This window comes from Phalangium opilio, unplaced genomic scaffold, assembly GCF_054372755.1.
Source record: "Phalangium opilio isolate 3A_F unplaced genomic scaffold, DU_Popi_V2 ptg000017l_1, whole genome shotgun sequence".
NCBI classification, from domain to species: domain Eukaryota; kingdom Metazoa; phylum Arthropoda; class Arachnida; order Opiliones; family Phalangiidae; genus Phalangium; species Phalangium opilio.
Window position 1 is genome coordinate 5618567 of NW_028324151.1, and position 18631 is coordinate 5637197.

The following is an 18631-nucleotide window of genomic DNA, read 5'->3' on the forward strand; positions in this document are numbered from 1 at the left end:
AATAATGTTGAGAAGAATCATGTGACAATTACCCACCACACTTTGTGGTTTGTACACTTCCCTTGAAGAGAAGTATTATATACTTCTAAAGATACTTATCGACTAATATTTTTAAAATACACTAATGTTTATTGTGATCTCGATTATGCATACTACACTCTGTACACTTTTATAAAACGTCAAGGATAACAATTTTATTAACATGTTTTGTTTTATTTAAAAACCGGCAGATGAATATGTTTTGTTGGGGTTCTGGGATAGTTAAATTTGTTTTATTTAAAAACCGGCAGATGAATATGTTTTGTTGGGGTTCTGGGATAGTTAAATTCGTGGTCAGTAATTAAGGTTCCGTTGCAACGACAAGCCGCACCCCTTTTGATGCAACGCCAATTGTAAAAATTTGCCCCTTTGTATTTCAAGCAGTATTCGTATCCCATGTATCTGAGGTTACGAGTACCTTTCTTATTCACGATGACTTCCACGTTAAATCCTACAAAAAGCGTAACAAAAATATGCCACATTACTCACGAACATACGTACAGACAGTACTTGTACAAATGAGCAGGCCTCGTTTGAAAAAATTGTTATTTTATTTTAAGTATTCACGTGATTTGTAAATACATTTTTTATACTCGGGTTAAGCCAAGAAGTGATATCTAGTTTATTAGGGAGAATTATGGTATAAGATGCCTAAGTATTCGCGCGCCATAGTCCCAGTCCCCCTTTCAAAATACAAGGGGGGACGTAAAAGGAGGCCGGGATATTTCGCCTCTCCTCAATCGGAAAATACGTGTAATTTTCGTCATTCGCGTCGCGCTGACGTGAGTTTTCAAGAACCAATGAGATTCTGGTTGTAATTTAGAGGCGGGGATTAACTCCTGACCTACGTTTGGACTGGAGCTAGAGCTGGAAATGTGGTGCGAATTTATACCTTCTCCCTAGCATAGTAGATATCGCTTCTTGAAGAACATAGTATTGTTTTCAATTACGATATTTCGCGCCCTTAGTAAATAACAATTTGTAATGGCACGTGATTTGTAAATACATTTTTCATACTCGGTTAAGCCTTTTTTCTTAATTTCAAGTTATAAATTCCTCGAGCTGTAGCAATTGATATGAAAGTTACGTTTAACTTTTGGTACATGTAAATATTTTGCAACTATGTAGATTTCGAGTTCTAGGATTGGATAAATCGTGGTCAGTAATTAAAGTTCCGTTGCAACGAAGAGATGAATTTCCTTTACCGCATATCCAAGTTGTATGGGACGCTCCCTTATATTTGAAAAAATAGACGTACCTCTTGTATTTTAAGTTATAGTTTTGTTTCTTGTTTAACACGATCTCGACTTTATCTAAAACATTATTAAAAATTAATGTTAGAGTAGGCCAAGGTTATATTTAGGATTAACTTTTATTAGCTCACACAAAAGAATATTGTTTCTTTAGAAAATACCAATTTTATTTCTTTATAAAAATAGGTGGATCACAGTCGTCTGTAGTGTGAATTATAAAAATGATCATGGCGTTTTGGAGGCTATTAATTTTTATGTGCGTTTAACACAAAGTGAATTTATGTGTTTCGCACAAATGTTTAAGAGTATTTTTAATGTAGATACGTGTCTCGAAATATGCCTTCAATAGTTTACCTGGGTAAAAACCTTGAAGTTGACGAAAAGAAGTATGTTATTTTGCATATCTATATTATTTAGTGTATACTCTTTAAGCGCCTTGGAAGTGACAAAAATTTTCCTATGGATGGTAGGCTTTTATAAGCTTAAAATTATAACAACATTACAACGAAAATTGAGTAAAAAAATATGAATTTATTGATTGTAATATGAGTTTTGAGTGATCGCTTAACATAGCTCCATAAGTTAATAATTCATGTTCCATTAAAACCACTAAGGAAGGTTCGAAGTACTAAAAAGCTATCTTAATTGTGAAGTCAGTGCCCAGGTGAAACGTCAAGGGCTTAATTTTGGCAGTAAGCCGCCATGTTTAGTACCACTTTAGTTCTATGGACAAAAATCATGCGTGACGTCACACTAAGGCATCTGAGATAGCTCTAGTTGGCAAGAAAGAGTCTGGCTGGCGTTGTTCTCAAACCAGCTCTTACAATAAATTTCTGGAACATGAATTAAAAACCAATATCGTACGACAATACACTCAACTTAGGCAACGTACGCATAATAGCAAAGGCAAATAGAATGTGAGGCAGTAAGTGACCTAACAACTTTGATAGCAAGTAAGACTCAGCGTCGTAAATAACATACTGGGTACTACGAAAGACTTTCATTTCCCCACCCGCGCTTTAACTTCTATTAATTTCATTTGCCTTTGATAGTAGCTACGGATACATGGTAACGGATCTTGGGTAAAACTCAACAGTTGGAGGGTGATTGTGCGTCATTAACAAAAATGGATTTTCGTAGTTTTCATCCGTGAGCAAACATCCTTTACATTGAAAGATGGAATGATTTTTCAAGCAACGCCAGCGCAAGTTTCGTCGACTCTTGTAGTGCATACAATATTCGTAGCCCCTGAATCTCAAGTTATTTTTCATTTTCTTGTTAAGCACTAATTCCACCATATCTATAAAAATTGAAGGACACAAACAGTACTTGATAAATAAACAGCGAACAATATCACTCGAGTCTTATCTAATATAACGAGCACTAGTTTCAAGTTCTATCTACTATTACTTTTGTTAGGAATACATACAGACAATAGGAAACATTGTGCACCCATATCTACCATGTTAATTTCTACATATGGGCCGGGCTTGAGAACTTAGTAACCGTCAACCCTCATAATTCTGATGGCGTCTTTCTAACTGTGGTTTCATTGGTTGGTGGCAACGTGAAGTCAGACGTGCAGCGAGATAGATTATTCACAAGGTAAAATTCATCATACATTATGATTAGTCTGGCTCCTCCCACAAAATCCGCCTAGATACTTTTATAAAAACGGTTACACAATAATTCCTAGTAGCTGCATGTATTCCTGCTCTAGTTTATAAGTGTATTTTGGGCTTCAAATGTAATAAAAACAACTTCACATCCGCCTTCCGTTAGATTACGTTGAAAGACTTCGTAAATAAACCAAAATGAGTCAAATGATAAGAATAAATCTTTATTTTAAATTAAAAAAATTGTAAGGTCGTTTGTTACACTTAATTGTAAAGTCTGCTATTACGGGGTATAACAGGAGGATGATTGTGAGCACATAAGATCTTGGGCACACCGTATCTAATTCCAGTGCTCAGTAACCCATTACACGTCGCGTCCGAGTTACAACGCCATCGTATACTATGAGACCCTTGTTTCAAATAAAAGATGTACTCGTAACCTTGATATATCAAACAATCTTGACCATTTTGTTGCGTTATAACTCGTACTCCTTAATGGGATAATAAAATAGTTATGTGTCAGAATATGCTTTAAATTAATGTTCGAAAAAACCGGGTTTTATTGGGTTTTTTATATTTAGCAGCTGCGTGAATTGTTGTCATTCAAAAGTCACTACTTAGTAAAAAGGAAAAAAAATCATAAAATGTTGCAATGAATATTATTAAAATAATATTTTTGAAGTTGCAACAATAAATATCTATCTTTAAAAAGAATTATTTTAGCATTTAAATGCATAAAAATTAAAGATTTTAGTGATGGGTTGTATTAAGTGGGTGGGTTTTTTTATGCTAGATAAAACCCAATAAATACCGAGGTTTTTTTTTCTTTTTTTTTGGATTCGAACCCTGGATTTATAAAATTATACCTTTATCTGTCCTATGATTAACTACTAAGGTTAATTTATAGAGATTGTTTTAGGACCCTACGCGAGCCCGATAGAGACGTTGAAAGAAATTTGAAAACAGACTACAATCTGATTTAAAACGGTAGCTTTTATTGAAATAAATATTGCGCGTGGTTATGAGGATTCAAAATTTGGGCGTGGGTTATATTTTCGTTGGTAAATATGGAACCCTTGCATTTATTATAGTATCTCCTACTACATCTCCATCTAAAACCGCCATTGCAAGTGTAATGGATTCCATATTCGTACCCTTGAAAAATTACGTTTCTTTGTCCACGTTTGTTAAGCACGATCTTCAATTCATCTATGAGAGTTAAAAGGTTTATTAGTATAAAATCAAACTTGCACATATCAAAAATGATCTATAAATAAACAAGACTTCAAAGTTTTGTTTCAGTCTTTAATTTGTGACTAGAGATGATTAATCGATTGAAATTGAAAAGCCACACATTACACTATTTCCTTTTACCCCTGTTACACGAAACTTGTTTTACAACGGTTAAATCCGGATGTGTACTGGCGAAAAGTTCTTCCTTAAAAGATGGTTTATGATTATGCGGAATCCAAATATCTGTCGGGTTTTGGAAATTCAAATCCGTTCGGAATGTTGATTTGCAACCAACTTTCGTACTGCATTTCCAAGTGATAAATTTAAGTCCCTTGTAAGCCATGCACCAACGGTATTTGTTATGATAAATGTAATATCTCTCTCCAAGGCCTTTAAACGCAGCGTACTGAGGGTCGTTTACGTTTACAATTTCTAAAAATTAAATTTAATATTTAATCTTATATATTTAATTCATTAGCTACTGGCAAATATTTTCAGGTAAGACTCTGGAAATCCCCATTTCATGACCCGTTAAACATCTTTTATTACGTAAGGTTTACAAACTGAATTGAATTATTTTTTTTTTTGGAATAAATTGTTATTTCTCTTTTTTCTTGGACAGACAATGAGGTGTTAGTAGTTGCGAATTTTAATGCAATTTAAAGTTAATCAAAAATAAAGAATCTGGTTTTAAGAATGAATTTAAAGGACACTTAACGATTAATAATCAAATTGTATGATTGAAAGCAAAACGAGAATTTAACGTAACAAAAAAAAAAATAATAATAATAATACCTTTAAATACCCGAATATTAGATTTCTTATCGAATGTTATCTAATTAACATTCTACAGACACAAGAAATATTAGAAAAAAAATGACTACATATTCATGGCGGAAGCCCATTGTTCCATCTCCTTGACAGATGGTTCGTGGTTATGTTCGTGACGAAGTGGCGAAGGATTTTGGTAATTCAAATCAGTGTAGAAAGCGGCGCTGCAGTTGCTTTTAGTACTACATTTCCATCTGATGGACTTCTTTCCCACATACTTGATGCACCATCTATATCCTTCGTAGTAAATATAGGTTCGCGCGTCTTCTTCGACTCCTTCAATCACCGTCACGGTGCTGTTAAAACCGTCATCCTCGCTAGAGGCGGGGCTTGAAGGACCCGCTAACCCTGAATTATCCATTGACTCTCCTGTTACGAGTGAATCTTGCGTTTGTGAAGTTTCCCCCATCACTGTGACGCCTTCCGTTTCAGTTGGATTGTATTCCACAAGAAGAAACTGTTGTGGTTCCATATTACCAAGCTGTTCCGTTTGTACGCTGTGTTCCAAGTGCTCAAGGTTTTCAGTCTCTACGTTATGGTCCAGGTTTACAATTCCATCAGGATCTTCTAGATTATGTTCCATTTGAACAGCCTCGTCCGTTCCTACTACGTGTTCCAAAAATACGAGCTCTTCCGACCCTACACCGTGTTGCACGTGTACAAGCTCGTTTGTCTCTAAATCATGTTCAATCTGAACAAGTTCTTCAGTATGGTACACAATCTCTTCAGATTCAATAACTTCTTCCATTTGTATAATATGTTCAGCTTCATCAACTTGTTCCATTTGTGGAATATGTTCAGTCTCAACAACTTGTTCCATTTGTACAATATGTTCAGTCTCATCAACTTGTTCCATTTGTACAATATGTTCAGTCTCATCAACTTGTTCCATTTGTGGAATATGTTCAGCCTCATCAACTTGTTCCATTTGTACAATATGTTCAGTCTCATCAACTTGTTCCACTTGTACAATATGTTCAATATGTTCAGTCTCATCAACTTGTTCCACTTGTGGAATATGTTCAGTCTCATCAACTTGTTCCATTTGTGGAATATGTTCAGCCTCATCAACTTGTTCCATTTGTGGAATATGTTCAGCCTCATCAACTTGTTCCACTTGTACAATATGTTCAGGCTCTAAATGAGGTTCTGAAATTGAAATATCTTTATTAAATTCAAACCACCATGAGTCACCTCGTACAGTTTACAAAATTTATGAAGTAACAATCCCAACAATATCCTTGCCTCTATTTGATTAAAAATAACAACAATAAAAAACTAATACTTCTACCGCGTAAAAGATTGAACATGTCATATATTTATTTATTTAACAGCGTAAATGTACAAAAATATTTATTATTTTTTTAAAAACAGATAAATTTATGTCCAAAATTCGGGATGTACTGGGCGTGGTTCGTGATTATGTCTTAATTGCACCCTTGTCGGATAGTGATAATTATAGTCGGTGTAAAACGATGCTAAACAGTTCGTTTTAGGACAACGCCATCTGATTCTTTCCTTTGTATATTTATGGATGGTATAAACGTATTCTTTGTAGAATATTTTGGGGCGATCGCCTGGCATTATGCTAAATTTCGTGACGTCAATGAAGTCGTCTACAAATAATAAAAATAATTAAGAATTTGTTCTCTATCACAATATCACTTCACGAGAAAAAATCTATCTTTTAATTTTCTTATGTGAAAAATAAGCGAGTGAGTTATCTTTATTCGTATAATTTGTGATATATTTATCACTTATACAACATTCCTATTTCGATGGTATCAATTATTATTCTCTTATATAATATTCGTTGGTATCAATTATTATTCTCTTATATAATATTCGTTGGTATCAATTATTATTCTCTTATATAATATTCGTTGGTATCAATTATTATTCTCTTATATAATATTCGTTGGTATCAATTATTATTCTCTTATATAATAATATTCGTTGGTATCAATTAATATTCCCATGTTTCCACAAATTTTCTCGTATTCAAGATCCAACGTTGGATGACTGTGCGCGATACACTCTGTAGTAATAATTCGGTACCGGCTGTTTTCATTGCACCTCGACCATTTTATCTCCATTCGAACAAGGTAATGTATTTTAAAATCGTATCCATAGTAAAGCAGTTAACGCGAACCTCGTTTATTATTAATTTCACCAACGTGAAATAATAACTCCAATAATAAAGAAACAAAATAAATCAATTGAAATGGATTGCAATGAGTTTATTGAAAAAACTGACAATTGGTTTATGAAATGAATGACAATTGACTCTTGGAAATGAGTGGCAATTGACTAAATAACATGAGCGACAATTGACTAAATAACATGAGCGACAATTGTCTAAATAAAATGAGCGACAATTGTCTAAATAAAATGAGCGACAATTGTCTAAATAAAATGAGCGACAATTGCGTGAATAAAATGAGTGACAATTGCGTGAATAAAATGAGTGACAATTGGCTCATCGAAATGAGTGACAATTGACTCTTGGTAATGAGTGACAATTGACTCTTGGTAATGAGTGACAATTGACTCTTGGTAATGAGTGACAATTGACTAACATGAGCGGCAATTGCCTGAAAAAATTAGTGACAATTGTCTGAAAAAATTAGTGACAATTGACTAACATGAGCGGCAATTGCCTGAAAAAATTAGTGACAATTGACTAACATGAGCGGCAATTGTCTGAAAAAATTAGTGACAATTGTCTGAAAAAATTAGTGACAATTGTCTGAAAAAATTAGTGACAATTGTCTGAAAAAATTAGTGACAATTGTCTGAAAAAATTAGTGACAATTGTCTGAAAAAATTAGTGACAATTGTCTGAAAAAATTAGTGACAATTGTCTGAAAAAATTAGTGACAATTGTCTGAAAAAACTTAGTGACAATTGTCTGAAAAAAAATTAGTGACAATTGACTCATGGAAATGAGCAACAATTGACTTGTTGAAACGAGTGAAAAATATTAAACGAAATAATAATGAATTTATGGAAATTTTTGATTGAAAGAATTTTCGGCAAATTTGACGCTTTTGGCGATATGCAACGCAATTTCTTCTTTCCCCTTTGGTTCGTGATCATGTTCACCAATTTGTATCACCGAGCTTGGATCCTGTTTGAAGGTCCTTATTTTAGCTTTACATCCCTGTTTAAGTCTATTACAACGCCATTCAATAAGATCGGAAACCAAAGTTGTGTGACCACGTACACCCAACGCGCAGTACATGTAACCTTGAAAAGCCACGTTAGGATTATTGTATTTACTTCGAAAGAAAATCATTTCATCGTCATCATTATCTGTAATTAAAAACATAGAAATGGTTAGTAAATACATTAATAATATGCGATTTATTTGGAGAAAATGCTTATGAACCGCGTAGTTTGTAAGGCCTGAAATGAGCGCGGGTGCAAAGTTGCACACCATCATAAAAGGTGTTGTGTATTTATGTAATTTCCAATATTTGTTTTGTAGTTCTTGCTCACCAGAACAAAGCTTTGTTAGTAAGTAATAAACAGACGACAAACATTAATATAAACCAACCATTTTATTCCTTTAACCAATGGCTATATAATTTTTTATAAATATTAATCTTAGTATATATATATATAAGAAATATAATATATATCCAAATTCCAACCAATATATATCGATATATATTGCAAGAAGGCCGATAATTAACGTAAAAAAACCATTTCCAGTGTGTTGTTAATAATTAATATTTTCAATATATAAATATATATATATATACACTGGCCAACCGTATCACGTGTTTTGGGAAGAAGTGTCTCTCGTCACAACACTTCAAGAACCGAACATTTTTCACGTAGCTGGTAAAGTGGCAAGTTCTAGATGAGGTCCCTTGTACTTGTGTCCTTTCGGATGATTGTGTTCGCGTACTTTGGGTATGGGGTTACGATAAAACTTATCGGTGTACATGGAAGCTTTACAACCGCTACTACTTTTGTTGCAACGCCAAGATATTTTCTTGTGGCTGATATTGTGTATACTGAAACTGCAACCTCCGTATACCACGTTCAGCTTTTGATTACGGCTCTTGTAAAATATCAGATGTTGATCCGAGTCTGTGAAAGAGTTCAAGTTTAATAAGTAGAATTTCACATCAAGTCAATGATGCATGAGCTTGATGTCACGAAGAAACATTAAAATGGTACACCACGTTTTTAATAAATTTATTTCAGGAAATATTATTATACATTGTGTTAAGACTGACATCCCTTTGAAGCAATTCGATTTCACAGTGAAATACTGATCATTCCTTCAGGTACATGTCTGGATTTGATTTGTCAACGATGACTTAACATTTCGACGCACAACTGTTGAGACTGTTATTCCATTGAAGTAATTCCATTTCACAGTGAAATATGATGAAGCACTGATCATTCTTTCAGGCACATGCCTGTCTAGACTTGATTTGTCAATAATGACTTTAAACTTCGATGCATCTGTCTTCTGACGTACTGAAGTAAATCATTGAAATCCCATTTTCCAATTTCAACTTCTGAATTTGCATGATATGTTACTTCATGAAAATTACTATAAGAAAAAAATTAAGTTAGTATCTGTTCAAACACTGTAATACAAATTAACCTTAGTTACAAATGAAAGCAGGCGATTCCTTAACCGGTTTTATTATCTTATATATTATTTAAAGCGTTACATTAGAAGCAACTTTCACAATTTACGTCCACGTGGGTGATTATGCATTTCGTTTCTAGGTACTAGATTTTCATAGGTTACATCGGAAGAAAGTGTGGCCTTGCAACCTTCGGCGGTACGATTACATCTCCAAGCTATCTTATTTGTACCGGTACGATGTATGCTAAATCTGTAACCATCGTAGAGGACATTCATTTTCTGATTACGACTTCGGTAGAAGGTAACTTGTGGTCCATAAGTATCTGAAAAGGATTAGCCCAAACGTTTGCCGTCAACGTATGGCAAGCAAATGAAGCGACATTAAGTGTAGTAATATTAAGCAATAAGAACTTTGGAAATTTCATTGTATAGCTTTTTAATGTAAATAAATTTACAGATTTAAATGAAAATTATTATTGACCACTGAGAGGCTTTTGTAAGCATCAATGGTAAGTACCATCGAAGATTCTTGGTTATCTTCCTTGGGGATAAGTTGCAAGTATACACGAACTTATAAATAGAATCAGCATAAAGTTTATTCAATTTAAAATCATAATACAGCTAGCTAAGATTATTACAGATCAGATATACTATAACCGAGAAAATTCAATGATATGTGGTAAGTTTTAGTACTCTACCGCTGAATGTTTCTCCGATTGCGGATGGTTATGTTCTGTATGTTTGGGAACAAGATTGCGATAAAATCTATCCGTGGATAATGTGGCTTTACAACCCTTAGCATTGCGATTACAACGCCACGATATCCCTTTTGTGCTAAACCTATGAATGCTGAAACTGTGTCCTCGATAAAGTACGTTCATTTTCTGATTTCGACTTTTGAAAAAGACCCAATCCGCTTCGTAACCTGTGAATAGTTTTTCAATAGCGTAAACTTGTAGTTAAGATGAATTATATTTTTGATAACAAGTGTCGTTTGAATAAATTTAAATGAAATCAATTAAGTAAGATTACGTTTATTTCAGTGTTAAGTGCGTGATGTTAATACAATCCAGAGTCAATGTTCAAGCGAATTCTCAGCTTCCAACAAAGCCTTAAGAAAGTGTTAGTGTAGAGTATCACCTGTTTTTAAAAGGAACTAAGTAACATTTGCCTTGATTGATTTAACGCATTTTTATAAGCCAAATTTTGCCACGTTCTGTCAGACCTTAGTGGTACTTTGCATCCTAAGGCGCGTTTACGACAAAGTCATATTTTCTTAGCAGATACCTGATGAAAACTAAAACCGCGGTCGTTCAAAATAACGTTCATTTTCAAGTTAAAACTTCAGTTGCATGGTTACTTTTTACGCGTAACAAATTTTAAATAATTGACGAAACACGTGTAACTTGAAATGAATTTATTTGTCGAATGGAAGGATTTTTAAACAACGTACAGTTTCATACACACAGAATGATAATATTCCGATGTTACATGAACAAAATTACAATACAAAGCCACGAATTACTTCATTTTTGACTGATGTATATTGAAACAAACACAATTTAATTTGCCATTCGATACAGACGCAAAAAAGTTTACATAAACAGAAACCACCACCACATTTAATAGAGCAAGTAGGGATGCGAAGTTTAAGTTCGCTAAGTCGAATTAAGGTACAGACACACATTTTTTTTAATGTTTTAGTTAAGTCAAAATTAGATTGAGTGCAAATTTTCATTTGGATCGAAAATTTTCAATTTCGGTTTCATATGATTATGATGCAAGTAACGAGGTACCAAATTGCCAAATTTGGTGTTAGTTGAAAACGAAGCTTCGCAACCTTTCGAGGATTTAGTGCAACGCCAGTAATATTTATCTTTCGTTTGACGATAAATGTTAAAAGTGCAATCTTGATAAATGCCGTTCAGAGTGTCATTTTCATTTCTGTAAAGCACCAAGTCTGAAACGAGATCATGGCGAATTGGAATCAGTATCGGTGATGATAAAAACACCCCATATCAACATGATTTAACACCCATAAGAAAATAAAGACACGGACAAAATACATTTTAAATATTTGAAAACTTTATTCAATAAAATTTCTCAGTCCTTAAATGGCCACCAACGTTTCGTTCTAGCCCATTCGTTTCTTTGATTACAAGTATGCGGTCTGTTTGAAGGTACGATATTTTGATAGTTATTATCACTGATTAGTTTCGCCTTACATCCCAGGCTTTGACTATTGCATCTCCAAACAATATTATTTTTGTTTTTGTAGTGAATTGTGAATCCGTAGCCATCGTAACGAAGATTAATTTTTTTACTACGACTTTCAAAAAATGCGACATCAGGATCTCTATCTGTAAAAATGACACAAACTTTGTCAGATAACGTTCTGGGTTTACTTTTATCAATCCTTTCTTTAATCGCACTGCGTTTTGTGACACGAAAAACAAATGCAAACCAATTTAAGAAGGAAATAATTTTATTTCACAGTTTAGCCTTATATTCTAATTTATCCCGTTCGAAGATGATATACGGAGATTGGGGATTCCGCAAGGCTATTTTCAATATTGAGTTGTGTAACAAGTTTTCATTCTGTCTGGTTTCGGGTGATTATGTTCGTTGTTTTTGGTGCGAATGTTATTATATTTCTCATCACTAGTTAATCTAGCTTTACATCCACGTTTTTGCAAACTGCATCGCCAACCAATGGTGTTTTTGCCTTTGTAATGTATGTTGAATCTGTAGCCTTCGTAATTAACGTTAACTTTGTTATTTCGACTTTCAAAATACAACAAGTTCTTTTCCATTTCTATAATTCCAAAATCTGTAAAATGTACAATAATGAGTCAGATTGTGTTGATTTTGAGTTCTTATTTACAAACCAAGAAGTAGTAAGAAATAAATTAGAATATGTATAGGGAATTGCCAGAAGGGCGGGGCTTCAAAAAGGCTCCTCAAATTTACATCTACATGGTGGAGGATTTTGATAAGTAGAAGGCTAGTGGGGGAGTGAAGATAATTGGGTAAGCAAATGTCTAACGTTTCGTAGGAGGTTTTTATTGCCTTGTCTTTATAAACCAATTTTATCAAGGAATTAAAAGTACGAAATTTCATACACTCGTGATTTTATTCATTTTTGGATGTTTATAATCATTGATTTAAAATGGGAGGCCTCTGTAAAATTTTACCCAAATAACTATATTTAAGCGATTTAGGATGGTTATGTTCCCTATTTATCTCTGTAAAATTAGAGTAAGCTTTATCACTAAAAAGTTTCGCCTTGCAACCATTTCCGGTGCTATTACATCTCCACGAAATCCTATCGTTGGTCACGTGATGTACACTGAACCCATATCCATGATACACAACATTGACGCCTTTGTTCCTGTGACCTCGATAAAAGAAGATGTCTGAAATGATGATCTCACGTTACTTGCCTGACTTGATCTAACGCGAATAAAGCCTAACACAAAGAGAATAATGCAGAAAACTGTGCAATAACTAAGTTCACGGTACTACAGCCCAATTCCATCTTTGCACGTTCTACTGCCCTACATGGGTTCTTGGCCTCGGAAGCAAATGTAGACTGTTTTATACAGAATCACAAATACAATTTTATTAACAATATTACACAAGTTGCTTCGCGATTGGCACGCAAAAATCGGTTCTCCTGTACCTATTTCCAGCTAATGGATTGTAAGAAGGTGGATGATTGTGTTCGTATTTCGATGGCATTGGGTTACGGTAAAATCTATCGGTGTACAAGCCAGCTTTACAACCGCTACTTTTTCTATTGCAACGCCATAATATTTTCTTTAGGCTGACGTGTGGAATACCAAAATTATATCCGGCATAACCTAAATTCATTTTCTGGTTTCGACCTTTGTAGATGATAACTTGATCGTTGTCATCTGTGAATGAATGGGGGATCAATATTTAAATATTTGCTATTATCAAAGCCTATCATCAATGCTTGACCTTTCTTATCGAAGATTTTAAGTTCTGTGGATAACGTATTACTAATTGAGCATTGTAATAAGTCAGAATCAAATGTACATTATTTTATACATTGTCATACTCATACAAATACAGTATTTAAAATTTTCGCTATTACATAATTTCCGTCTTAAGTTTTGGTACGCAAAAATCGGTTCTTCGGTACCGATCTCCATTTAATGGAAAGAAAGAAGGTGGATGATTGTGCTGGTATTTTGACGGTATCGGATTTCGATATGATCTATCTGTATACAAACCAGCTTTACAACCGTGACTTTTTCTATTACAACGCCACATTATTTTTTTGGAGCTGATGTATGGTATGCCATAATTAAAGCCGGCATAGCCCAAATTCATTTTCTTGTTGCGACCTTTGTAGATGACAACTTGATCATCGTAATCTGTGAAAAAAACGTTGACAAATCTTTAAAATATTTGTAATCTATGTTAACTCGCTTGGATCATTACATCAGCTCAATAGTATCATCACAGCTAAACTTGCGTTTGTTCCAAAAAAACACAATAAAAAATGGCAATGTTTTCCACCAAATTTAATCGCCCAATACGTTTCTGATTTCTTTAAACTATCTTAAACACAAACTCGACACCTCAGTCTGAAGAAATGCGATAAACATTAACACTCGTAAGGCATTTTCATATGAAACTATTTTAATCCACGAATTTTACAACATTGGAGCGATATTATATCTCTGCGATTTTGGGTGATTGTGGAACTTACATTTAGGAACAACATTCTTATAATTTTTGTCCGTGTACAGAGTAGCTTTACAACCTTCACGCGTCCTATTACAACGCCATGATATCCTTGAAGCGCTATTATGGTGAATACTGTAACTGCATCCTTCGTAAATTATATTCATTTTATGGTGTCGACCCTCGTAGAAATAAATCTCTGCGAAACAAAGTCATTCTCCGTGTTAGTCATGTCGGGGTCTCTGGGAGTCAATGTAGCAAATTGATTAAACACACTGGAAGAGTCGATAACTCCTTAGAAATGTAAATAAAATGAACATGCAACACATTTTTAAATGACAAATTTTATTTTATTAAACAGATAGTTCAACTACAACTTGGGCACGATTTTATATCGTGTTGATTTCGGATGGTTGTGAAAACTTTTATTTTCAACAACGTTTTCGCAATTTTTGTCAGTGTATATGGAAGCTTTACAACCGCCACTTGTTCTATTACAACGCCATGATATCCTAGTGGCACTGTTATGGTGAAGGCTGTAACCATATCCTTTGTAAATTACATTCATTTTACCGTTTCGACTCTCGTAGAAGTATATCTCTGCGAAGCAAATTCGTTCTTCGTGTTAGACATGTGTGGAGGAAGTTAGATTGTACAATAAACATTTCAAATTTACAATAAAAGTGAATTGCTTAGTTTCATCATGCATAAATTAATTTTAAATAAAGTTCGCATGTAAATGAAGATTGGATGGAAGAATTTTATTGAAATTTGTAATATCAGCGCAACATTTAGCCTCATCATGGCTTATTGAATTGATTCTTGGAAACAGTTTGTACGCATAATTTTGTATCTGGCCGATTTCATATGATTATGATAAGTGTTTTTCTGTATAAAATTTTGTTGTAACTTGTCACTGATAAGGGAAGCCTTGCAACCGTTTCCCGTCCTATTACAACGCCAAACGATCCAATCTGCACAATCGTAATGTTTTCCAAACGAATACCCTTGGTAAACAACGTTCAATTTCTGTCTTTTCCCTTTATAGAAGGTTAAATCTTGTACGGAGATGCCTACGCGAAAAAAATAATTTCCTTCCGTTAGTTCATATCCTATTAGGCCCATAAATGTAGAATAAATCTACACAGACGTGAGAATAATTGTATGAAAATATATATATCCATTTATTCATTGTTTCTTAACTCTTTTCGTTACATCAGAGGTTGTACATAACAATTTAAAACTATAATCTTTGTATTTCAAAGGTTTTGGGTGATTATGTTCCTCATTTTTTATCACGAATGATCGATATAATGGATCACTTGAAAGACCGGCTCTGCAACGCATATTTCGGTTATTGCAACGCCACGCCACATTTTTAGAACCTCGGTAATCCAAACCGAAACCATACCCTTCATAAATTGCCATCATCTTGCGGTTTCGACCTGCGTACACTAAAACTGCAAGAAACATGCCATCTATGTATGTACAGTATATAACTGTTGAACTTAACGTTTAGCTTGATATAAGCTCCACCCCTAGATAACGGATCACTTTAACTATTCAGTATTTAAGTATCTAACTGACGAAATAGAAGAAAATTCCATGCAAACGTTTAACGAAAATTGAATATGCACCAGTGTATTATGAATTTTTAAACTCTTTTATTTGGGCTTATTAAGAAGAGTTTGATTCTTTATCCTTATTTATCAAAAAGGTTATTGACAATAATTTGAGAGCGACTGTGTCGTACTTTCTCGACGGTGGGTGATTATGATACAGTTTCTTCGAGACAAAAGTCAGTAAGTTTATGTCGCTGTAAATCATAGCTTTACAACCGAAATTGTGCTTATTACAACGCCAAGCAAACTTCTTTTGACCCCTGTAAGCGATGCCGTATCGGTAACCACTGCAAAACGCCAACAACGCGTCATTTCGACCCTCGTACACCAAAACCTCTGTAACAAAAAACGCGTGTGCTTTGTTTAAAACTCCGTAGGGTGACACACTGTACCCTCTTAATACTTCAGTTATGTAACATGATTCTTCCCAGGCTTCAGAACATTTAAAACTTTAAGAAATTTATATTATTCGTGTTTTATTCGGTCTTGTTCAGTCATACATTGTTTTGGTCAAGTGTTTGACCTTAGAGAATGCGGATGACGGCTTATGGTTGTGTTCAGTGTTCCTAGGGGTGAAGACGCTATAGGACATATCGCTGTGAAGATACGCCGTGCAACCGGAACTGTGATTTTTACAACGCCAACCGACCCTTTTCACACCTGGACTATTAATTCCAAACGCGTAACCTTCGAAAAACACCGTTGTCTTGCCATTTTGATCTTCGACAATTACAATTTCCGGCATATTTTCTGTAAGAGAGTTAGTACCAATGTAAATATCCATTCTCATTCTTTTACTATTACGATTAATTCGGGGTTTAAATTAATAAAACTCGTGCATAACAAAAAATACACAATTTTCTCTTTTATTCCTTAATTGCATTTGCCATTTTAATTACAGTGCACGTTAGCCCAATAACTTGTAGATCCATATTACGGGTATGATTGTGGTCCTTGTTTTTGTGAACGAATTGACGATACATTAAGTCGCTGAACAATGAAGCCTTGCAACCGCCACCGTGGCGATTACAACGCCATGATACTTTGTTGGTGCCAACGTGGCTTTTACCAAACGAATAACCGTTGTAGTAGACGTTTACTTTCTGATTTCGGCTTTCATAAAAGAAGATGTCACCCGGATTCTCCGTTAGATCTAAAGTGAGAATATTTCTTCGTCAAAATGGTATTTTTCTTCCCATTGTGTTGCGTAATTCATAGTTAAATTTGAGTTTCGGTACAATCGCTTTTGTAAAAAGGTAATTTTATTTCAATTGAAACTACATGAACTTCACTTTTAATTCTTTTGGGGGAGGGGAAATGCTTATTCTGTTGCTGTCAACAAACTACTTGTCGAGAAAAATTGTAATGTACGGTAAGTATAATTGTGACCATCTTAAACCGATTTCAGTTTGTAAAACACATTTGGAAATGTAACTGACACTACCCTACCTTAAGCATTTCTTAAGTAGACCGTCAATGCAATTGTAATTTTACCAATTTCAATAAAATATTTGGGATAGAGAGAAAAAACAATCGAAGTATATATTTTTTTCCCTAATTATTTGACGAACGCTTTTCGAATTTCAAAGTGGCTTCTCTGTTTAACTGCCAAACCGTTGGAAGAAATCATCTTGTGATGGTTATGATGCTTATTTTTTAGCTCAAAATGTTTATGTAATTTATCGCTTGAAAGCGTCGCTCTGCAACCCGCTCCAGACCGATTGCAACGCCAAACCACTTTCTGAACGCATTTATACGCTATTCCAAACGTGTTACCATCGTAGACTATGTTTAATTTCTTATTTCTACCTCTGTAGAAGATCATTCCAAGTTCTGAAAGCGAATAGATAATTAAGCCAGCGCGTAAAATTAATTGTAATTGCCGATGTCAAACAAATTAATGATAATTAGGTTATGGTTGTTACTATTGTTATTGATTTTATATTCATTCTATCAAATTTATGAACAAGTGTTTATTCCATTCATTCCATACAGATCTCAGTATTAAATACAATGTTGTTTTGATGAAATATGCGAGCTAGTTGCTTTGGTGTTATTTTGGGATGATTGTGATCCTTTTTTAATGTGAAATATTTATGACTTTTATCGCTGGATAATACAGCTTTGCACGCCATTTTCCCAGATCCAGATCTATTGCAACGCCAACTATCCGACCCAACACCGGCGTATTGTATTCCGTAAGTATGTCCCTCGTACAGCACATTTTTCTTATTATTGCGGCTCTCGTAGAAAACCAATTCACTCCCTGCAATCAGCGAATAAATGATTTGTCAATAAATTTAAACAAAAGTTAGCCGGTTTCACATACCAAAGAACATTCACTCATTCATTCATGCATTGCTTAATAAGTCTAACTGTAAGGCAAAACCATTTCTTAACATGCATGTTCACTGCCTTATTCCAAGCAATTGTTTATAGAAAAGTAAGCTGCAAATGAAGTAATAATTAAATGACGAACAGAGTTTTTTTTCCTATAAAAACATATTTATTTCATCATAAAATAGTTCATGTTGTGAAAGGGTATATCGCATTTACATTATACCGTTCTGATTTAGAATGGTTATGTAAGGCATTGTGCGGTACCACATTTCGGTACGATTTGTCTGTGAAAAGAGAAGCCTTACAACCCGCGCTATTTCTATTACAACGCCACGATATTCTTTTCGAACTAACATTGTGAATTCC

At 34.2% G+C, this 18631-nt stretch overlaps 2 protein-coding genes across 3 annotated transcripts in view; both read right to left on the minus strand.

Annotated features, from left to right (window-relative positions):
- Positions 1-1803: 1803 nt before the first annotated feature.
- Positions 1804-18631, minus strand: part of LOC149702697 (uncharacterized) — a 112080-nt gene continuing 95252 nt past the window's right edge. The window contains exon 6 of the mRNA XM_089866534.1: positions 1804-6121. Coding sequence (XP_089722660.1) covers positions 5022-6121 — 1100 coding nt within the window. The 3' untranslated portion in view covers positions 1804-5021. The remainder of the gene's footprint in view (positions 6122-18631) is intronic.
- On the minus strand, positions 12055-17906 carry LOC149702698 (uncharacterized). 2 transcript variants are annotated; one of them, XM_089866582.1, is made up of 3 exons: positions 16449-17906; positions 14329-15376; positions 12055-13990 (listed from the first exon to the last, which is right to left on the minus strand). In XM_089866582.1, exons 2-3 carry the CDS (start codon positions 14468-14470, stop codon positions 13704-13706), a joined length of 429 nt encoding a protein of 142 aa, XP_089722708.1. In that variant the 5' UTR covers positions 14471-15376; positions 16449-17906; the 3' UTR covers positions 12055-13703. The 2 variants fall into 2 exon arrangements, with proteins under 2 accessions (XP_089722708.1, XP_089722709.1); XM_089866583.1 differs by lacking the exons at positions 12055-13990; positions 14329-15376 and adding an exon at positions 15461-16261.